At 44.3% G+C, this 21,396-nt stretch overlaps 9 protein-coding genes across 9 annotated transcripts; 3 read left to right on the top strand and 6 right to left on the bottom strand.

Annotated features, from left to right (window-relative positions):
- Positions 1-235: 235 nt before the first annotated feature.
- Positions 236-1,454, bottom strand: V1516DRAFT_678958 (uncharacterized protein). The gene is made up of 2 exons (XM_066922827.1): positions 1,225-1,454; positions 236-1,106 (listed from the first exon to the last, which is right to left on the bottom strand). The coding sequence occupies exons 1-2, from the start codon at positions 1,295-1,297 to the stop codon at positions 292-294; spliced, it is 888 nt and encodes a 295-aa protein (XP_066776334.1). The 5' UTR covers positions 1,298-1,454; the 3' UTR covers positions 236-291.
- A 1,650-nt stretch (positions 1,455-3,104) lies between these two features.
- V1516DRAFT_486993 (uncharacterized protein) lies at positions 3,105-4,446 on the top strand. The gene has a single exon (XM_066919096.1). The coding sequence runs from the start codon at positions 3,384-3,386 to the stop codon at positions 4,317-4,319; it is 936 nt and encodes a 311-aa protein (XP_066776333.1). The 5' UTR covers positions 3,105-3,383; the 3' UTR covers positions 4,320-4,446.
- V1516DRAFT_678954 (uncharacterized protein) lies at positions 4,337-6,856 on the bottom strand. Its single transcript, XM_066922826.1, has 3 exons — positions 6,442-6,856; positions 6,032-6,120; positions 4,337-5,719 (listed from the first exon to the last, which is right to left on the bottom strand). Exons 1-3 carry the CDS (start codon positions 6,560-6,562, stop codon positions 4,574-4,576), a joined length of 1,356 nt encoding a protein of 451 aa, XP_066776332.1. The 5' UTR covers positions 6,563-6,856; the 3' UTR covers positions 4,337-4,573.
- A 1,725-nt stretch (positions 6,857-8,581) lies between these two features.
- On the bottom strand, positions 8,582-9,806 carry V1516DRAFT_678949 (succinate dehydrogenase). The gene has a single exon (XM_066922825.1). It carries the CDS (start codon positions 9,581-9,583, stop codon positions 8,804-8,806), a length of 780 nt encoding a protein of 259 aa, XP_066776331.1. The 5' UTR covers positions 9,584-9,806; the 3' UTR covers positions 8,582-8,803.
- Positions 9,807-10,179: 373 nt separating this feature from the next.
- V1516DRAFT_627392 (Metallo-dependent phosphatase-like protein) lies at positions 10,180-11,292 on the bottom strand (the record flags this gene model as incomplete). Its single annotated transcript, XM_066919788.1, has 2 exons — positions 10,180-10,740; positions 10,942-11,292. The coding sequence occupies 2 exons, from the start codon at positions 11,290-11,292 to the stop codon at positions 10,180-10,182; spliced, it is 912 nt and encodes a 303-aa protein (XP_066776330.1).
- A 1,066-nt stretch (positions 11,293-12,358) lies between these two features.
- V1516DRAFT_486102 (uncharacterized protein) lies at positions 12,359-14,250 on the top strand. Its single transcript, XM_066919093.1, has one exon. The coding sequence runs from the start codon at positions 12,573-12,575 to the stop codon at positions 14,079-14,081; it is 1,509 nt and encodes a 502-aa protein (XP_066776329.1). The 5' UTR covers positions 12,359-12,572; the 3' UTR covers positions 14,082-14,250.
- Positions 14,141-15,986, bottom strand: V1516DRAFT_486077 (putative methyltransferase-domain-containing protein). Its single transcript, XM_066919092.1, has 2 exons — positions 14,491-15,986; positions 14,141-14,441 (listed from the first exon to the last, which is right to left on the bottom strand). The coding sequence occupies exons 1-2, from the start codon at positions 15,920-15,922 to the stop codon at positions 14,200-14,202; spliced, it is 1,674 nt and encodes a 557-aa protein (XP_066776328.1). The 5' UTR covers positions 15,923-15,986; the 3' UTR covers positions 14,141-14,199.
- A 131-nt stretch (positions 15,987-16,117) lies between these two features.
- Positions 16,118-17,332, top strand: V1516DRAFT_696712 (DNA glycosylase; the record flags this gene model as incomplete). Its single annotated transcript, XM_066924051.1, has 6 exons — positions 16,118-16,156; positions 16,202-16,245; positions 16,294-16,317; positions 16,366-16,726; positions 16,776-17,063; positions 17,120-17,332. The coding sequence occupies 6 exons, from the start codon at positions 16,118-16,120 to the stop codon at positions 17,330-17,332; spliced, it is 969 nt and encodes a 322-aa protein (XP_066776327.1).
- Positions 17,333-17,947: 615 nt separating this feature from the next.
- On the bottom strand, positions 17,948-21,360 carry V1516DRAFT_678933 (uncharacterized protein). The gene is made up of 2 exons (XM_066922824.1): positions 19,098-21,360; positions 17,948-19,041 (listed from the first exon to the last, which is right to left on the bottom strand). The coding sequence occupies exons 1-2, from the start codon at positions 21,268-21,270 to the stop codon at positions 18,257-18,259; spliced, it is 2,958 nt and encodes a 985-aa protein (XP_066776326.1). The 5' UTR covers positions 21,271-21,360; the 3' UTR covers positions 17,948-18,256.
- Between the last annotated feature and the right edge of the window lie 36 nt (positions 21,361-21,396).

Raw genomic sequence — 21,396 nt, 5'->3', positions numbered from 1 at the left:
AGGATAAAAATTCCTGTTCGACCCATTTCCAGCTAAGATGATGATGTAAATTCATAGTTACTCATAACTATCAGTAAAACTCGGCTCATTGCATGCTGGTTCTGCAGTCATTGACGACGGCCGAGCCAACTGGTTGGAGGGATCAAAGCGGGCAGTTCTCCCACGTGTGTAGAGATCGACTGATAGTGGCTAAGTCTTCATGCAGTCCTGTGGTCAAGTGGATAACAAAATAAATTGATCAATATTAATTTCAAAAAAATTACGTCTATTCTAGAACTATTGTTAACAAACTTAATAGGTGCTGGGAAAGCTACACATTCGGCCGCCGTCGGTGACCATAACCGAGCCATTACAATAGGCACCGGCTTTACTTGCAAGATACAAGATAGTTCCTGCCATTTCCTCGTCGTCTCCCGCACGTCCCAATGGAATAACTGACTTCGGGATTGGTTGCAAGTGGACTTTATTAGTCTCGTCCATACCGTCGACTTTGCCGCCAGTCATACTGGAAGGATACATACCCGGCGCAATCATGTTGACTCTGATATCATAATCCGTGAAGAATGATGCGAGCATTTTCCCGAGATGCGTAGTCGCCGCTTTACTAGCGTTGTACGTGAATGCGAATGGAGTAACTCTCATGAAACCGCCAATTGAGGACGTGATAACAACTTGCGCAGTTGGTTCGGACGCCGAGGTACGGGCCTTGTTGGCCGCGTCTAGCAGCTCTAGAAACGCGACTGTCGTGAAGAAAACCGACGTAACATTCACTGAGAATGTGCGCGCCCATTCCTCTTGAGACTTTGCCATCCAAAACTCCCGAAGCTTGGTCACATCTGCCTTGATCTCAGGCGTGAAATCATGCGTAGCCTCTGACATGACCCCCGAGTTGACCACGAGAACGTCGACTTTGCCTGCTTCGGCCTTGATTTTCTCCGTCACTCGAATCAGATCTTGTTTTTCAGTTACATCACACTGTATTGGAATCATTTTTCCGTGTTTAGCATGGTGTTTGACGGCATTTTCGAGAATTTCCAGTCGTCGCCCAAGAATATACACCGTCGCACCGTTATTTTCCAGTGCCGTCGACATCATAAGTCCAATACCTGAATAAGTATTAGTATTGTAACTTCTTGTCATTGGGTATTATTAATATTAGGTAGTCGATTGTTATTGAGCTTATTTTAAGCGCAATTGATCGTCTATTACTCGAGATAAACTTACCGGTACCCCCACCAGTGATAACAATCACTTTACCTGTAACGTCAAAAATGGATAAGGTACTTAGATCAGCCATTGAAATGATTAACTCTAGGCTAATTTTATGATGAATTGTGGGATTAAGAGGTTTTCAATTGGTATTGACAGTAGAGAATAATAAGATAATATGACTGAGTTGGCGAGGAGAGATAATGTAGATAGATAAGATTGGGAGAATCTCAGATCTACGAATTATGATTACAGATTTCCTTCATATTGATTATAAAACATACTCCAACACCACAAACACAATAAAACAATAAACATAAACCTGTTTATACAAGAAATTGACATATATAAATATACATATATGTACACGAAATACTATATATAAACATGTAACTTTATCGGCGGCTAATAGACTTTGATTTTGATTTTGATTTTGGCTTTAGTTTTTGGTATAATTTGACAATTCGTCAGCCCAGTTTAGCTGCTCAATTCAGTCAATTCCGTACATTAGCATTTGCAGAATTCCAATAAAATTTGCAAAGTATTTCCTTAACTTATAGTTGGTACTTCCTCTGGCAATGTACAATATAATGGCGTTTTGACAAGTATCAGTAATGCACCACCATAAGCTCAAACACACGTGATATATACGTCATTAGCCGAGCAAATTCAAGTGGCGGTCCAGAGAGGAACGAGAAACCTCAGCATACGACGAAGAAAATAGCTAAATGATAGTAATAGAACGAACCAATTTCCGCATCGCACGTGAGAGTCAGGCCTTAGACGCACTTCTGCGGATCGAGAGTTCGGCAAGAATCGAATTCCGCTGGGAACTGCTGAGCGAATGGTTGAGTTGACGCTGCGTATATTGACATAGAGTTCTTGCGTATTCGGCACGAGCAGCGTCGCTCGCGGATGTGTCGTAGAGATAGGAACTGCTGTCCTCGTCTTCAACTTCGCTTTCATTGTTATCTTGGTCGACTTCGTAGTCATAGACATTGGTTGAGTCGGGTGCATTAATAGGGTCGGACGTATTTGAGATATTGGGAGGCAAAGATTCGGATATTGGCAAGTCTGCGAGTCTCGACGCTAATCCATCTACTTCGCCATCACCAGTGGTCGTAGAATTCTCCAAGGACAACTCTCCAGCAGCCGTCTCTAGTGTCGCAGCTGTGGTGGTTGTTGGCTGCGTCGGCTGCGTAGGGACAAAGACAGGCGACGTCGGGGTCGGCGGTCGATTGATCGACGCAAATAAGGTCGGCGTGGGGAATGGAGGAGTGTCTGGCAGACGTTCGGCCATTTTGGCGATGTATTTCTATTAAGGTAGCGAGGAAAGGATGGGACGAATATTTCCTCTAAAGTAAGAAGAGAGAGAGCTGGAGAGAAGAAGCAGACGGTTATTATAATTATAATTCAATACACGGGACTATGTGGGTCGATCCAGCACAGAGCCGTCTGAGTCGGATTTACTTTATTTTAATTTTTTTGGGCCTCGAATTTGGTAACTTTGACGATGGTGGCGGCACCCAACTGGAGGACCAACTGTATGACTGTCAGTCTCAATCCAGCGGAAACCGGCGAAACTCGGCGGGGAAATGACATAAACATATAACTTTTTTGTTCTGTAATATAAACTCGCCCACGATTACGGCCTCACTTGTGCAAAAAAAGGGAAGACGGATGACGAAACCTACCGATATGACGGAAAAAATGACGTTGATCGGGGTCTAAGCCCGGTCACACCTCTACTTTTAGTCTACTTTGGTCATACTGATATTATGGATAATATCGATAGTACCAACTTACTGAAAACAATAATAATAACCATTATTGTATAAATATCAATAGTCATTCTAATAGCAGTCCATATACAAACATGTAGCCAGTATACTCCTCTGTACAAGTAATAGAATGAATGTACATGTGTCGTCATAAACTTGTAAAATCCACGTGATCTGTCATGTGCTCCAGGATCCATAGCCGAATTGGGTTGGATCTGGAACTCGAGGAAAAGGATTCATCGAATTTGCGTATCTTTTAGACAGTTTGAAAACCGATAGCGATTGATGATAGTAATTCGTTGACGGATAGCGGATTTACTGTGATTCTTACCGAAAAATACGGTAGATTTGCTGATCACCCAGATACTCTATCTGGACGCTGCTGCCGTCGACATGTCTGATGCCACAGACGAGACGTATGACCAACTTCTTGTCCGGCATAAGAAAGAAGCCCGGGACTTAAATGCGCGAGTAATAGGACTGAAAAAAAACAGCAAAGGCGACAAGAAAAAGAAAAAGCAAGTTTTTGCCGATTGCGAGAAACTGGAAAATGATCTCAAAGATCGACATCGTCGAGAGTTGAGTCTATTTGATTCGAATGGTCATCTGCACCATGATCAAGAAAATAAGGACAGCCAAGAAGTACTTGATAAGGAGGAAAACGGAGACGTTGATCTATTGGCTCAATTATTACAGCAGACATCTACCATCTCAAATCAGCAATCTGAACCCAATTCAGTTCAACAAGATCCTATTGTCGTTTCTGGCGTACCCAAGAAAAACCGGCAAAAAGATCGACTCGCCCGCAAACAAGCAGCTCGCGAAGCGCTTTCGCGTGAAGCTGCACTTGAGGCGAGTCAAGCGCCAGATCTCCGAAAGATAGAGTTGGAAAACATGGCCGCTTTGACGGCCGCGCTCAAGTTAACCGAATACGATATACCTCCAGACGGTCACTGTTTGTTTGCTTCGCTAGCAGACCAGCTAAATACTCGACTGGGCCTATCTCCGCCTACGAACTCGCAGAAATTACGCGCGCTTGCCGCAAATCACATCAGATCGCACGCCGATCACTTCGCACCTTACGTTCTCGTGGAAGGAGCGAAAGATGTGCCTACCTATTGTGACGCATTAGAAAACACGCCGGTCTGGGGCGGCGACCCGGAGATTCTCGCTATTGCTTCGGAATTTCATTGTCCTGTAAATATCGTCATGGCCGCCTCCCCAAAACTAGTAATCAATCAAGACGGACAAAGCAAACCCCTCTGGATTGCCTACTACAAGCACTCATATGGACTCGGAGAACACTACAACTCCTTACGTGATAAATAAAATTTTACATTACTTGCTTTTAAAATCCAATACTTTTCATTCTTCACTCAATCTCGCGTACGACCTTAACACATCCCAACCAGCATATGCTTCAGAGTCGCTTTATACATCAATTCATTTATATTAAATCATGCGAACCAAAAGTAAAAAGAAATTACATCAATCAGAAATCAATGAAATATCAATTAAAATTCAATGAAAAAGCAAAATAGCTCTAATAGTTACATTTCGTGAAATCAAAACTTTATATGCATTTAGATCTTAGCATCAAAAGACTTCTGGAGACGAGCGGCAACAGCATCAATAAACTCCTCGGTCGTAACATAAGAAGCACGATCCTTCTTGCCCTGTGCAAGTGCAAGATCCTTCGTCATCTTGCCATCGACGTTCACAGCATCGATGGTAGCCTTCTCAAGAAGCTGAGCAAACTCAACAACTTCAGGAGTCTCATCGAGCTTTCCGCGCTGCTCAATACCACGAGTCCATGCGAAAATAGATGCAATCGAGTTTGTAGAAGTCTCGTTACCCTTCTGATGTTCACGGTAATGACGAGTCACGGTTCCGTGGGCAGCCTCAGACTCAAAGGTCTTTCCGTCAGGCGAAATCAAAACTGAAGTCATCAGACCAAGGGAACCGAATCCTTGGGCGACGATGTCAGACTGAACGTCACCATCGTAGTTCTTCATCGCAATAATGTAACCTCCCTTGGACTTGATCATCTGTGCAACCATATCGTCGATCAATCGGTGTTCATACCAGATACCTGCTGCCTCGAACTTGTCCTTGTACTCCTTGTCGTAGATAGCCTGGAAGATATCCTTGAAACGACCATCGTACTTCTTGAGAATGGTGTTCTTAGTCGACAGATACAAAGGATACTTCTTCTGGAGAGCAAGGGTAAACGAAGCATATGCAAATCCCTCAATAGATTCGTCGGTGTTATACATGGCAAGTCCAATACCAGGTCCCTTGAAGTCGAACACAGTCAAGCTAGTCTTCTCGGATCCATCAGCGGGAGAGAAAACAAGCTCAAGCTTACCAGCACTGGGGACAAGAGTGTCAGTAGCCTTGTACTGGTCACCGTGAGCGTGACGACCAATGATGATGGGCTCAGTCCAGCCAGGAACCAGACGAGGAATTGTGGGAATGACAATGGGTTCACGGAAAACAGTTCCACCAAGAATATTACGGATGGTTCCGTTAGGCGAAAGCCACATCTTCTTAAGGTTGAACTCTTTAACACGAGCCTCATCGGGAGTGATGGTAGCGCACTTGACACCGACGGAATATTTAAGAATGGCCTCAGCAGCATCAGTGGTGACCTTGTCGTCAGTCTCATCACGGTATTCGACCGAAAGATCGTAGTACTTGAGATCGACATCAAGGTAAGGAAGAATAAGCTAAAGCGATCAGTTAGACACAAAAACAAAAAAGCTCCTAAAATTCACCATCATCACCACCAGCTCATGCAGAACAACTGCCAACCACAATAAACCCAAGAACCACTATAGAAGAAACCCACACATAACCACCAGTAACCGAAATCACGGATCCAAAACCCAGAGGGTTAGGGGACACGGGGATATGACGACGGCGGCGGAACATTGGTAAAAGTGAGTGATTGGGTGGAAGAGCACGCCGGGCTCGGAGCTGGTGATGAGTGGACAGGCGAAAAACAAGCGCACAAACTAAGAAAAACTGTCGAGACATACCTTATCCTTGATGAATTGCCAGATGATACGGGTCATCTCATCACCATCGAGCTCGACGATGGGGTTCTTGACCTTGATTTTAGTAGCGACTAGAATAAGACGTAGTTAGTGAACCGCTTACAGAGCCAAAGTGGGGTCTTCGCGCACGCGAGAAAAAATAGAGGGCATGAGCACAGGAAAAGTTTGCCGAGCGACTGTGACCGGGATGCAGACTAAGAACGAGATCGCCGCCCAAACCAAGCCAATTGAGGACACACACCGCGCCTCGAGTAGCAATTGAGTCTATTAGAGGCCACAGTGGAAGTTCCGCGAGACAGCTTCGGTAGCAGACGAGCCGACCCGGGAAAAGCGGCAGCACGAAAGAACAGCGGTCGGGACAGAAGACACAAAGAGGAAGGGGGAAAACCTACGACCAGCAGCCATTGTGAATTGCGCAGTATTAAGACGAGGACGAGAAGGAACTGAAGAAAGTGCGAGAGGGGAACGGGCAGAAGAGCGGAGCGTGCGAAGAAAAGAGAGCGAAGAAGCCATAGGACAGAAAAGGGAGGGGCGAGATATATAAATAATGGGCAGAAGCTGCGGCGGTTGTTATGGGGAGCGGGAGCGGCGCGGGAGCAGACTGGATAGTGCTGAGTGAGCAGCGGGAGGGAAAGGGAAGAGCGAGTACAGCTTAATAGAGAGCAAGTGGCGGGGATGGCAGCAACAACAGCAGGCAGGATAACGGAGGGTATTTGAAGGGCAGAAACGCGGCGAGAAGAGGCGACGAAGAGTGCGTGAGAACTACAGAACTGGGAGTATTACAAGGGTTTGGGGTGAAGCGGACGAACGACGAGGAGGAGGAGGGGGAGGGAGGAGGGGGAGTTGGAGCTGGACTGGAGATGGGGACAGAGATGGGCTCGAGAAAGCAAGTTTTGGCTGGAATTTAGGGCGACTAGAAATGAGTAGAATGAGTGTACAGAAGAGCGGAGAAGTGTACACACGAGAGAGTGTGCACACGAAGCAGCAGTTGGAGGTAGCCCTACGACGGAGCAAGTGTAGCTAAGCGCAGAGTAAGCCGGACAGCTGTGCTGGTGGTGTAATAAGCAAATAACTGTCTATAGATTGTATAAACAACACCACAAGACACGGACAGACCAGCCAAAGGAGCTGGTTAACCAGCTCCTTTCCATCACCGTCGCATTACTAATTGCAAGTGCCGTTTCTTTGTCGAACATTCCCGTGTATGTCCGGTCCAAAATACAAACAACTGACATATCGGCTTACTATACTACACAATTGCTTACTAGCACGGCAGTAGTAGCAAACAAGAGTATTCGCAATATCCATTATCTGCTGTGCTTGCTCGTAATACAGATCCATAATCACTCCGAGGTCGTCCGCCAATCAGAACTTGACTCTCCAGGCCGGTTCTCTAACAAATCTGCTTCTCCGCACTCGTCCCCCACAGTGCCCTGGCCAATCACCCAAGACACTTTCCGTAGGACGTTCCGGCAGGCTTTGGTCTTCCGCCGGCTCTTGTTTTGGGGGCTCCGACACCAGGCGATGCTCTGCAGGGCGGCCACTAACTACTCTGTAACAGGCCCCGCAAAGGACGGTCCCCACAGAGCGCTTGCGTAGACAAGTCGCTGTTCTGCCTGCTCTCTGCTTGTTCCGTATAGTAATTGTCATGTTGCAGCATGTCCTGGCTAGCAGCTAGAGAAACGGCATATCTTCACATTTGTCGATTACTACTTCACTTCGTGTAAACTGCGACTATTTTCAACTGCTCAGCTTTAGAGAATATCCATCTCCAACCCGCCAAAATCTTCTGTTTCTTTGAACTACATGCGAGCTGCGTGCGTCTCTTATATATACATCTCGTAAACATACGCTCCATGCCCGCTCGTCCGCTGCTCTGTCCGCTCTCTCTCCCATGCACACACGCGTTCTCGCTACTAGTCTGCTAATTTCTTTATTATCTCGATCGTCATTGTCTGATCGGTCGCCATTGTGTTTCCTTCACCTGACTCCTGACCGCGTAGTCACTCTCTTCCCGGGTTGTGCACTCAGAACTCGCTATTTTCCACAGCTCTGCTCACTCCCACTACACTGTCCCACTACACTGTCCCAACTCGTCCTCCCGTACATAGCCCAGCGAGCTGCTTCCCAGTAGCCTCCCCATACTAATATTGTTCTTGTCCCCGAAATAACACCCAGCGCACGTCCGTCTGCCTCGCCGAGTATAGTCCGACTCGCTCCCCACAATATTCTCTATAGTCCCATCGGTTGCCCGTCTGGGCAGGTCATCTACCCGGCATCCTTCTACCAGCACCCGACACAGCTTCGCTCTACCCGACCGGCTGGTCCCAGCCTTCCACAAACTGCAAACCTTATTCCTGCTCCACTCCCCGCAAACACACGTGATTACTCCGCGTTACGGCTGTTACGTAACCCTTTCTTTCTCCGGCCTGCTTCTATCGATTCCGAACGCAGTGCATTGTGTACTCATTGTTCGATCTGCCATTATATGACTCTAAGCGCCTACGCAATAAGTTTATTTGCTGTATCCAATCAAAACAGCCAAATCAAATGCATTCTTCTCGGTCAACTACTACTTTGCTACTAGACAAAACATTACAATAGTCCACCCTTCCATGACGGCGATCATGCTAAATTAACTAGTGTATAATGACAAACAACGCCCGACCTCTTCTTCTTCAGTTTATGATACTTGTAAAATCGTCCCTTCTTGCTTCCGGCCGACCTTCTTCAACTTCGACTAATCTGTACTATTTAAAATGACATGCCCTTTTTGATCCGTGCAATAGCCAGTCCAGGGTTCAATCCCTTGGGGCAGGTACGCGTGCAGTTCATGATGGTATGGCAACGGTACAATGACATTGTGTTTTGTAAAGCCTTCTGGCGCTCCTCCGTAGCATGATCTCGCGAGTCCGCCAACCAACGGTAAGTTTGCATCAGAATGGCAGGTCCAAGGTACTCAGACTGATTCCACCAGTACGAAGGACATGAGGTTGAGCAGCACGCGCACAAAATACATTCGTAAAGACCATCAAGCTTCTTGCGGTCCTCGACAGTCTGCAAGGTCTCCTTTCCGTCGGCAGGATAATGAGCACGCTGCAAATAAGGCTTGATCGACTTGTATTGCTTGTAGAACTGCGTCAAATCTGGCACAAGATCCTTGATAACAAACATGTGGGGTAAAGGATAGACCTTAGTTACCTGAGCCGTGTCCGTATTGATTCGGCAGAGGCAGGCAAGAGTGTTCGTTCCGTTGATGTTCATAGCGCACGATCCGCAGATACCTTCACGGCAGCTCCGGCGAAGCGTCAATGTAGAGTCCTGCTCGTTCTTGATCTTCAAAATAGCGTCCAACATCATAGGACCACAGTCGTTCAAATCAACAGCGTATTCCTGCATATGAGGCTTGACCTCTGGAGTCTCCGGGTTCCATCTATAGATTTGGAACTTTTTCAACCGTGGGGTTGCTACAGCTGTAGCGAGACCCCGGCTATTGATGGGCAAGCTCAAGATTGTTCTCCGAAAAGCCTGCATTGTGTGTGTAGGTTGGTGATTTATATAAAGCAAAATATAAATCTGACTGTGTATAAAAATCTATATGTTTGTCTCTAGCAACAAATACAATCAAGCCAATTAAGCAACACAAACAAAAGCTTCGAAGGTGTGGACTTGAAATAGTTGGAAAGAAGAGTGACGAGCGGATCTGTGCAGTAAAAAGGCTCGCTGCTGTCCCGCAGACTCCGTCTGCTTTCTATTGCCTCTTCTCCGATTGGCCGACTCCACGCATCTCTTCATGCACCTTTATGCCATATCCGCCACATTGCCTGGTTAGGATGTCCCTATTGGTCCACCCATCAGCCGCGTGACCCTGCGGACCCGTACAATTTCGCACTCCCTATTGGCCGAGGTAATCAGATCTGATTACATAACATATTACGTGTGACACTTGCGTGTGTTCTTTTGGGGGGTACTATTATCTAAGCCAATATGGAGGAACAGGCAAGAGCGGCTAGTAGTACTTTCACGTTACATCCATATCGAAAGAAATAAATAATAAAAAACTACTGCATTCCGTATTCTATATAACCGTGAAAACAAAATTGTATATACCGTACTCTTTTTAAAAGGGTCTAAAATGGCCCGTCGACATAACCAGGCAATTTCGGATCGTGGACCTGGCACTTAACACTGGTAATCGTATGCTCCCATCCACCCGAAGCCGTCTTCTCCAGTACTAACGCCGTCAGATAGTCGCCCTTATAGCATCGGCTGTCTAGTCCCTTTGAATATTCCATAATAGACAGTCCAGTCTTTGCATCGTGTCCGTATAACACTGTTCGGCGGTCGGCGGGTGCTACTGATTCTTGATAGTCGTTCCAGACGTACTTCCAGAGAATGCCGTCTCGGGTCGGTGAGGCTGTCGAGTTGTCAGGGCCCAGAATTGTCCGCATGTAGAGTAAAACGGCAGGGTCTTGGTCTTCGTAGTTATCCACGTTCCACATGAGTCCAGCGTGCACAGCAGAAACGTCACCGTGATCTTCACCAAAAACCTTCTCCGGAAAATGCATGAGCAACGGGCACGAGTCCATGTACGCGATCTGTTCCATCGTCGCCTTTTTAATGATTTTCTTTTCGTCGGCAAGAATATGAACAAAGCCACCCTCCTCAGCATCGTATTCCCCAGACTCGAGCTTGTCGTCTGACATCTCATGCATCATACAGTCATCGTCGTCTTCCTCGGTGTGAATATGGCTATGCTTTCTGCTTGCCTCACGCAGGTGATGTTTGGGTGAAAACTTCACACCATCAACCGTGCCTTCCTCCTCATCATCGTCGTCGTCAAAATGCTCTAAATCACCGCTCTTACTACCATCTTTCAAACGATCGCGCACGTCATTGTCGAATTTTTGACCATGCTTCTTAGCGTAACGTCTCAGCAGTGTATTTTCGTGATTACCTCGAATGCAGGCTGCGTTATACTTCATTGCCATCTCCAAGACAGCAATTGAATTTGGTCCCTTCGAAATAAAGTCTCCCAGCAAAAATAACTTATCTTGACCCGGGTTAAATTCCACTGCCTTCAGCAACTCCCCAAACTCGACATTACAGCCATGGATATCTCCAATAATAACCAGTCGTTCACCAGTACTTTGTGGGACATATTCTGCCGACAAATCTTCGACTTTGACTGTAGGCTTGATCACGTAGACCTCTTTCTCATGCGTTGGAACGAAAAATAACATGAAATAGATCAGAGGTAGACAGAGGACTCCCAGTAGCATATAGCCAAGTGCACGTTTATTAATTCTTCGCTTAGTCGTAGGCTTATACTTAAGCTGCTGGTCATTTGCGGATTCTGCCTCAAGTATATTGATCGCACGAGGATCATCGCGGTATGGCGCAAACTGTCTCGAGTCCATATCTTTATATACTTATGAGTGACTTTGAGGTTCTCCTCTCTTCAAATTCTTTGAATATACCCAGTGGCAAGTGAATAAGACTAAAATGATGGTGTGAACTACCAACTAAACCAATTTTTGTCCTAGAGTTGACTCTATTTGCTCATTAACGCTTCCACACACAAGTAAATGAAAGCCCGCTAATAAGTTTTTGCACAAAGTACGACAGCTAATCGTCAAAAGTCGTTTCGATGGGATTCTGGCCACGACGGCCTTGTAGGTCAAAACAGAACGCACATGTTCGCTAACCGTCCCAATGACTGGCTCGATTGCTGACTGCGTAGATCTAGATTTGATTGCGTACATTACAGACTGATTATCGGCGCGGCGTTGTGGTAGCGATGAAGGGACGTTAGGGTTTACTAATCTGGTCATTATCTTGATCTAGGATTTGATAAGAACTGATTTCATTCTCGACGGATCAGAAAGTTATGCACTGTTGTGCTGCCCATTTACTGCTCTGGTAGTTCATTCTAGAACTGCTTTGTGTTTTTGATTATAACTTGAGCAAGACGATGAATGAATTTATAATATATTGTATATGTCCTCAAGATGACCAAGAGATAAGGCATCAGCGATGTATAGATTAGATCCCGATTACATGATCATACTAACTGTATAACATAATGTTCTTGAGAAACGCCTTACTCTATTTCCACCTCTGGCGTACAATCGACATTTCGACATCGATAAAAAATTCAATCGGGATTGCTGGATATTATTTCTATTACAAGTACCTATTAACCTTGACTTTACCATTTTGCAACGTCACGTTAAGTTAATGTACATAGGTACAATAGCAATTCTTCCCTTTATAAATGTAACTCTGTTCTGGTATTGATATTCGAGTAAACAAGAATCTCTATTCCTCCATTCCAGCAATATAGAGACGCTACAAAGTCCACAATATGTTATTGGTACAAAAGCCACAATATGAACCTCGTGATCTGTCACCATCAGTGTACGCAGACCTTCAAACGGACTGAACTTCAAGTTGATCTCAATGTCGAGTTTGTAGTGTGTTCTTTACCATCAAATGATTGAAAGGAGATAACTGAATAAGAATGAGACCTCTGAATTGTGCATATTTACGGTTTCCAAGATTTCCTACTCGATATGTGAATATCTGGACCGATACTACCAAGTTCCTCCCTTCTCCGGCAGCGGTTCACACACGAAGACTGCACTATATACCTGCCCGGACAGCAATTCCGGCATCGACATCTGGGCATCGAACATATGCCACATCAGCACCGACACGGATATTTTGGACTCGGAATAAAGCCATTGTAGCGGGGTTATTGTCAATTAGCTTTGTTACTTATTATTTCTGGCCGCGGCATCCGTATCCTAAAGAGATTGCCGACTTATTACGAAAGGGTCTATACGCTGAACGGACAAGGAAAGAAGACAAATATGCGAATGCTTTGGATTACTATTTGGCCGCAATAGAATTGGCTCGCAAGATGGGTCTGGATCCTACAGGTACAGCGTATACAGGTATTGAAATAAAAGCCGCGGACATGTATGAGAAGATCGATAGGCCTGATCTTGCTTTGGGGATCTACAACCAATTGCTTGAAGACGGAGAAGTCAAACTACAAGAAGATCCCAGACGAGTAGGATACATGACAGAGCGCGAGATTATGACTTTTGTTCGAGTTAGTGTTCGCGCTCTCGAATTAGCCGTCGAGCTAGATCGCGATCTTGATAATCATGCCACACTTGGATTCTGGATCGAGGCTCTCCAGACTAGATTACCCGAGAACTATAAGACAGTTCTGCATGCAAAGCTGTTGAATTTTGTCGCAGATGATCGGAATTCCGAATACGTGATCTATGTGGACTCTGCTGAAGATAAGTTGAGCGAGTCGTACTACGCGCTCCCACTTTTCCCGACAGAGTCAGCTATTAAGGAGTTCAATGCGCATCGAATCGACTTGGAAGTTGAAGAAACTCTTCTTTTAGCCAGAGATTTTTTTGCGACCTTTTGCATTGAGACCGCTCGACCGGGAACTGGATTTTGGCTGAAGAACGAGAACATTAAGCTTCTCCAGCTAACGGGCTCGCCATTACCACGAATCCTACGTGCGCAAGTCGATATAGGAGCAGCTTATTTTTTTGCATATGAAGTGGCCAATTCCAAGGCACTGGGGGATTCGACCAATACAGAAGCGGCAAATCTCGCTGATCGATACCTCGCAATTGCTAAAAAGTGCTATTCCGACATTTTGGATACGATTGTTGAAGTCCGCAATTCGCCTACAGAGCGCAAAAGATATGAAGAACAAGATTTTGACGATCTCGATGTCGCACAAAGTTTCGCTGTATATGGACTGGGCGTGGTTGAAGCGAAGAAACGAAATTACAACAAAGCCATGTCTTTGTTCAAAGAAGCACGGAGTCGGGCAATGGGTTCCCACATACCAGAACTGGTTGAGAAAATTAGAGCAGAATGGAAGTTGATGCTCGATGAAATGGAGAAGGCGAGAATGGCAGACTCAGTTCTGGCCGATGCTGCCGCTTATGTCAGTGCTATTGCTGACTCTCCCCGACATACCGTGGATTCTTAGGTTGCATTTTAGGTATTGAGTTTTGCCTTTTGTTTATATCTGCTGTTGCTCCATTTCTTTCTGTGAGAGGTGGGGTTCCCAGTAAATAACTATATGATGTACAGAAATTTCTTGCAAGTTAGAGATTTTTGGTCAGTTGCCAAATCTCAATTCCAAATTCGGAGTTCTTATGATTTCGATAGCCTGGTGCTATGAATGAATAAGATGTTATTGTTTGGACTTGAAAAATCCGGCGGAACTGGGTCCATATATCTGTTTCTTGCTCGGCCGTAAGCCCTCGATGTTTGTAGCCGATGAAGATCCTTGTAACTCCTGGCTTGCAAAGCATATCCAGAGTTTTTAACAAGTCCGGAAATAATTCTTGAAAAATGAGTTAGTAGATGTAAGTAAAAGGGACATAATAGCGTACCGACTTCATAAATTAAGTCGCAGGCAATTACCACATCGAAGGAGGAATTCGATAGATGTGCGATATTACTCCCCCACACATAAGGTAGGATTTTGATATCGCTACTCTCTAGATTTGCGCCCACGGCGTTGGATTTAATGAGTGGAATAGCTTCATCCAAATCCGTCATTGTCAATTTAGTCCTTGGATAAGACTTGATCAGCGACAGGCCCGCAGCTCCATTACCAGTCGACAAGTCGAGAACGCTTGCAGGATGGTCCAGCTTGCCTATATATTGGAGCGCTGTTTGTAGAATAAATACAACTGAATCCCATATTTTACCCGGAATATCTGATAACGACTCTTCGACTGCAAGATAGCGGTCGTTAGACGTGTAAAGAGGCCGATATGAAGCTAGTATTTCTGATTTGGTCTGGAATGGTCCGACTAAAAGAGGTAGAGCAATGATTTCGTCCTTCTGAACTGAAGTATCTATGGATATTAGCGCAAATATGCCAGAAGGTATTGGCTCGTTAGTAGGCTGGAGTTTGATTGACAGAACTCCCTTGCTACTCTGTTGAAAGCCATTAAAATTGAGACCGGGATAGTAAAACCGAGAAATTCCGTCCAGCGTAACAGGTTTAGCAATCAAGTTTTTGCATTGAGCTCCATCTGCAGTAACAAAAGAAATTGACAAGTGAACTGAAAACTCCGGAGTTATAAGATATCTGGGAAACAAATTCATCTCCGTTACCAATCCGAGATGAACTGTCAACTGCTCATGGACATCCCAAAACGTGGATGGAAAAGGCTCTCGAAGTACAATTCTGTATAATGTTTTATACTTTTCCGCTGCTTCTGTTACCGTGGGAATTGACATAGCCTGTCGAGGATCCATTAACGCAGACACTGATCTCTGAAGAAGTTGTCTGAGTGAAGACAAAAATTCGTATGAGATTTTCAAACTGCTTGACAGTCCATTTCTTTCGAACCGAGCAAAAGGTAGTAAATTCTGGAGCACGACTAACTTAAATGTGCTTTCTTCAAAAGCAAGATTTGAAATCTCAGCTCGGTCTACTTTTTCGCAAAGCTGTTCAAGATGGGTCACATCGTTCAAACTAATTTCGGGCTTGTCCATTTCAAATTCACATTCTGCTCTCAACAGCAGCGCAATAACCTTCATCAGATTGAATTCCAATCCACTAGAAGTATTCGTATCCAACTCGTACAGGAGAGTTGTCAGTTCCAGTTCAGGCTGTCGACCATTTGTCATATTTGACTGTGCGATCCGTCGTAATATAGGATATCCGGCGTAATCCCAGTTCCGTTCGCGCCAAGCAGCAAGCGCACGGAGCAAGATCAGCCATTGTAAATCTATCGAAGAGATAGAATGATCTAAGCTCGACTGAATCGATAGCACAAAAATATCTGCTTGAGCTCCAACTTGTTGCATATCCAGAAAATAGGCGATACTCAGGTCTAATAGCGAAAAGCACTTTTGATACGTTCAGGTAGAAACTGTACGCCGCACCATAACGCCCTCGCTCCCAATAGACATTTGATCTGCAGGGGTTCAAGAACGCATGTATCTGAAATCCAAGGGGCCCACGAAGATAAAATTGATCTGAAGTACCGCATGTAAACAGTAATGGCCGCAGTATGGAGAAAACTGCGAATGCCTGTAGAGGTATGTATACTGTGCTTCGAGACTGCTAAAACTAATTATGACCAGGATGTCACATTAGAGTGGATTCTACCAAGCGGGCAGGCTTTTAGGTAAGGAGCAAGTTAGGAATCCAGAATTATGATTAACAACTCAATTAGATGGAAACGCCATGATTCTGAATGGTAAGACTGCAACTACTGTTTGCACGTGTCGGACTAAACTAGAAAAAGGATTTCGGTATTGCAAGACCAGATTGTTGTGTTGCGGAATTGCCACGATTGCATTCAATATAGATTCATTCAGGGCACGAGTACAATCTCCAGGACTGCACCGCTCACACCTCCGCCTTCGTCACCTTCTTCTCCTGGAAATATACAAGATTTTCAGAACATTGATGACTTTCTACACGACTATTTTAACGCTTCGACGGATCTGTCCAAGCTCTACAAGGAGATTTCTGCGAGAGATAAGGTGTTCAAATCTATTGTGGCAGAATATCCAGGGATCAGATTGCTAAGGCAAGATCCTTGGGAAACTCTGTGTAGTTTCATCTGCAGCAGTAACAATAGTATAAAGAGAATAACCCAGATGGTATCATTGCTTTCCTTGATTTACCGTGAAATACAGCTTACAAATCCAGATTGACGCAATGTGCAACGAGTTTGGAACTTACATAACTACTTACGAAGGAACGCCCTACTACACATTTCCTCGGCCTGAAGTGCTCTCCCAGCCATCAACCGTATCTAGGCTGCGACAGCTAGGTTTCGGATACCGCGCCGAATACGTACACAAAACAGCAAAATTAGTCTCTGAATGGCAGGATTCCGGTCACAACCTGGCTGAACTCCGAGGAAAACCTTATTCTACGGTTCGCGAGTTTTTACTAGAGTTTCCAGGCGTAGGTCCTAAGGTCGCTGATTGTGTTGTAAGTTTCACGTTTTCTTAATTTGTGAACTACTTCAAGTGCTTACTACTATCCAGTGTCTAATGGCCTTTGATTGCCCTGGCTCTGTCCCAATTGATACTCACATCTGGAACTTTATTAAACGGAGATATAATCCCAAAAAAGTAAAAATGGTTACGAAAACCATGACGAGAAATTCTTATGATCAGATTGCGGACTACACTCGGGGATTGTGGGGCGATCACGCCGGCTGGGCACAGGCTGTGAGTTATTCTGAAGCGATCAAGTAATAATCTAATTTTGCCTAGGTCTTTTTTATTTCGGAATTGAATAGGAGAAAGTGACTGCTTTGCCGTTTATATCCTACAGTGCTGGATATCAAGATTTGTTGATCCGGAGATTCTATATGAGATCAGCAACTGAGCAGATCCATTACTAAGTCATTTTTCAATATCCCACATCTACAATACTGTAGTCCAATACTAAAATCTACAATGACTTTACCGAATTTTAACTCAGATTTTAAAGAATTGGCATGAACTTATATTAAATACTCCTATTGTTCAATACAAACAACTAAAGCCAAAGAGAATCATCCAGACAACATTGAAATTCTATTAGTGTAAGATACTTAAAGAAGCGAATGGTAACTACTTACGCTTAACTAACGCTAAAAACTTTGTAGAATGGTGGTATGATACAGGACAAAATAAATGAACAAGTCATGAGCAATCGCGATGTAGATAAAGCCTATTGTCCTGGGTTAGACCCATTAGAGATAATATTCCTTTGGATTCAGTTTTTGGAAGCTATTCTGAACAGTCCAACCTCATATCCGCTCCAGTGTGCTTTTTTCTATGCCTGTGCTGTTTACATACATGGCGTTTGAAATCCAAAGATACTATTATACGCTTATTAAATTAACTCATAAATAATCAAAAATATTGAAAGCAGATATCAAAAAGCTTTGCAATTTTCAAACAGGCAAAGTTGTACAACTCGACGATAAACACAAAATTATTATTACGTATACTACTATCGGCTCTCAATCGCAGAGCGAACAAATGAACAAAAATTAACACAGCTCTTGTAGATGATTCTCAATTCTCTTCACTGGCAGATATAATTGGGAAAAGATGTAAAAACTGCCATTGAAAGGAAGACTCAAAAGTAGATTATTAGTCGGCAAAAACAGAATTAAACAAATCTCAAAATTAAGCAAACGGATTCAATGTCCTCACAGTTAAACATGGTAGGCTCTTGCCAATCTCCGCTCGTAGAAGAACAGGGACATGTTGCAGTTCACGTATTTCCTGAATCAGATCTGCTCCTTCAGTCCGCGTGACTACATTTCGAAGATGGGCAGCTAATGTTGCTCGTCGTTCCTTTTCTGAACTATCCAAAGAATTCGATTTGGACAAAGTACCCACAGTCCCTCGTGACGATGACCGCTTGTTAGGTGATTCTAAAACTTTGCTCACTGAGCCGGTTTTACTTTTGACGCCATTCTGAGATTTCGCTCCAGCTTTCTCGTCTTCAAGCGATAGACTTCCAAAATCTAAAGTCCGATTTCGAGCTTCGTCATTGTCTTGACTGGCAACTGTTGAACCACTCTTGGCTCGATAAAGTGATCCTCCATTATTCTCTCCACGATCTTTCTCATCTTCAGGTATCCAAACAGCTGAATCAACTCCCTTTTCCCAGTAAAGCTCCAGACAGCGATTCGCTTTGTCGAACTCTGCCTTAACTAATGGTAATTGATCGCAATGAACCCGTTTCTCTACACCGAACTCAGGAATCAACACGTCAAACGCAGATTCATAGACGTTAATCACAATTCCATCTCGAATTAAGTGCCCTGAAGTGGAACTCATAGAATTTATCGCTTCGCATAGAAACAAATGAATCGACTGGTCTTCAGCATTCTTGGCTGCATCTCGCCGATCATTGCAATGCTCACTCAACTTGACGAGGGTTTCCATATCAGGGCTATATTCCTCTGTATTATTGTTAAAAATCTATTGATATACTTAGAATGAGCTGAATTAAACTTACTATTATTCATCAAAGCGTCAAGCTGTCTATGGACGACAATATCAGCATACCGTCGAGTCGGAGAAGTGAAAGTTGTGTAATTTGGAGCGTTTAAAAAATAATGGAAGGAATCATTCCGATCAACTTTTCCAGCAACGTAATACTTAGCTCGTCCAAATGTCTTCAGTAATAAAGTTTCTAACGCTTTTACCGTGTCGGGATCTTGAACCTGAAACAAACTATTTTGCAATTTGGAGCTGCTTGATCCATCAAAGTTCAAACCAAGAACTTCCATCTTTTCAAGAAATTGATCCAAACGATGTTGATTTGGTGGGGAATGACGCCGAAGAAACGCTCGTTCTCCCATCTTGTGCTTGAGAATGCTTGCAACAATCGAATTTGTCTTGATCATAATTTCATCCACAAACGCCGCTGACAATTTCCGGTCAAAAATATTGGTCTCCGGAGGAATTCGCTCATCTTCTAGCTGGTCAAGCAGATTCAGATAAGGAAGCTCTGTAGTGCTGGCATTCAATCGACGTTTGCGGAAAACTTCAGCAACGCGCTTCAAAGTAGATACGTGACTGGCTAATTCTCCTGTACTGCTTTCCTTGCTTAATTTAACAAGTTCAGCCTTACTTAAAGATGCTGACGCACAGACAATACTCTTTCCAAGCCATAAGTTGTCAATATTAGCATTGGTCAAATCAACGTCCAACACAACACTGAAAGTCAAATTGGGCTTTCCAACAAGCACAGAAAGCTGATTTTCTAATAAAGTCTCAGGAAGCATAGACACGACTTTATTGATCATATGCACAGAAGTTCCACGCTGCTTCGCATCTCGATCTATAGGCATGTGTGGCTGGACAAAATAACTAACATCGGCAACATGAACACCTAATTGGACTCGGTTTTCATCAATTTTGGTGACATGAACAGCATTTTCTGCACATTGTAAACCTCCGGACTGCAAAGCGATGACATAATCATTTGGAAATGATCGACAGGATTGCTCACGTCGCAAAACTTCTGCTTCATCAATCTTGGGAATTGAGTTCACACTTTGTAAGACATAATCGGGGAAGGTGTCGGTCATGAAATTATTGTCTCTTAAAATTGCATTGATTTCAACATTATGGTCGTTTACAGGACCAAGAGACTCGATCAACACGCCGAACGGGTGCAAAGAAGTGATGGGCCAGCGTTTGATTGATGCGACGAAGAGTGTATCAACATACTTGTCCTGATTCTCAACAAAATCTTTCGGAGCCTGCTCTGTGGGTATTGCAATCAAAGGCACTCGCTTATCAGTTGGCTTGAACCAAACAATTTTCGGCTTATCAGTCCGATTATCATGATCTTTTTGATCCCGCTTTTCGGACTCTAGCTTTTCTTTCGCGGCTTGAGAAGAAGGCCGCAAAAGACCTAACGTACCGCTGTAAAGCTGACCCGGCGTCCGTTCAATCACAGCAACAATATGACCAGCGTACAGAGGTTTACTAGTATCACTGATTTCGTCTTCTTCTACTAAGAGCAAGCCCTGACCTTCCACTTCAACATCGTCATTCTTCTTTTGAAGAGGCCGAGTACGAAGACTTCCTCGTCTTTGCACACCACCTCCATCCTCTCCTTCCTTGCGCTTTTTCTTCTCTTCCTTTTCACGCTTGGAATTCCAGACCTCGTCGACAGTTAAAAGTTCAACAGCAACAATATCCCCTTCTAAGGCCCGGTTTCGATCTTTTGAGCCACAAATATAGATATCAGCATCGAGTATACCATCTGTGGAGACATAGGCATCCGATCTATTTTTCTTATTGACTCGAAGAATGCCACTAACCAATCGTCCTTCGCTGATAAGCGCAGGAATAGATGCTTGAGGAAGATATGGTAAAAAAAGTGATTTGCGCTGCTGCGATTGCAACTGCGCAATCTGTAACTGCTGTTGAGGTTGTGCTTGGGGCTGTTGACTCGGAAATCCCATTGGATTGTGGACCGAAAAATCGGGCTGACCTATAGGAATGGAAGACGGTCCAAACTGAGATAGACGGTTTTGCGAGGCAGTACCTATCTGATTAGGGATTGCAGATCCAGTCGTCATAGGTTGCTGGTGAAAAACAGAAAGTAGACCTGGTTGAAATGGGTTTTGAGAAAACAGATTAGGCTGATTACCTCCCATTGATGGCGTCGTCATTGACCCACGAGATCTATGTCCAGGGAAAAATTGTTGCTGTTGTTGTTGTTGTTGTTGTTGTTGTTGCTGTTGCTGCTGCAGTTGTTGCTGTTGCTGCATATTGAGAGATTGAATACCAAGATCGGT

The sequence above is a fragment of the Lipomyces oligophaga genome (genome assembly GCF_038497815.1).
Source record: "Lipomyces oligophaga strain CBS 7107 unplaced genomic scaffold V1516scaffold_6, whole genome shotgun sequence".
In the NCBI taxonomy this organism is placed as follows: Eukaryota; Fungi; Ascomycota; class Lipomycetes; order Lipomycetales; family Lipomycetaceae; genus Lipomyces; species [Lipomyces] oligophaga.
Note: the sequence above shows the minus strand (reverse complement) of the source record. Positions and strands in the feature narration are given on the sequence as shown.

Bases quoted from the DNA above. Each gene is read 5' to 3' on its own strand.
- V1516DRAFT_678958 (XM_066922827.1), bottom strand. From the start codon at position 1,297: ATGGCTGATCTAAGTACCTTATCCATTTTTGACGTTACAGGTAAAGTG. The intron at 1,107-1,224 runs GTAAGTTTATCT...ATACTTATTCAG, and splicing joins TATCACTGGTGGGGGTACCG to GTATTGGACTTATGATGTCG.
- V1516DRAFT_678954 (XM_066922826.1), bottom strand. From the start codon at position 6,562: ATGGCTTCTTCGCTCTCTTTTCTTCGCACGCTCCGCTCTTCTGCCCGT. The intron at 6,121-6,441 runs GTAGGTTTTCCC...GTCTTATTCTAG, and splicing joins ATTCACAATGGCTGCTGGTC to TCGCTACTAAAATCAAGGTC. The intron at 5,720-6,031 runs GTATGTCTCGAC...TGATCGCTTTAG, and splicing joins GGCAATTCATCAAGGATAAG to CTTATTCTTCCTTACCTTGA.
- V1516DRAFT_678949 (XM_066922825.1), bottom strand. From the start codon at position 9,583: ATGCAGGCTTTTCGGAGAACAATCTTGAGCTTGCCCATCAATAGCCGG.
- V1516DRAFT_486993 (XM_066919096.1), top strand. From the start codon at position 3,384: ATGTCTGATGCCACAGACGAGACGTATGACCAACTTCTTGTCCGGCAT.
- V1516DRAFT_486102 (XM_066919093.1), top strand. From the start codon at position 12,573: ATGAGACCTCTGAATTGTGCATATTTACGGTTTCCAAGATTTCCTACT.
- V1516DRAFT_678933 (XM_066922824.1), bottom strand. From the start codon at position 21,270: ATGACGACGCCATCAATGGGAGGTAATCAGCCTAATCTGTTTTCTCAA. The intron at 19,042-19,097 runs GTAAGTTTAATT...ACAATAATACAG, and splicing joins TGACGCTTTGATGAATAATA to AGGAATATAGCCCTGATATG.
- V1516DRAFT_486077 (XM_066919092.1), bottom strand. From the start codon at position 15,922: ATGCAACAAGTTGGAGCTCAAGCAGATATTTTTGTGCTATCGATTCAG. The intron at 14,442-14,490 runs GTACGCTATTAT...TCATTTTTCAAG, and splicing joins CGACTTAATTTATGAAGTCG to AATTATTTCCGGACTTGTTA.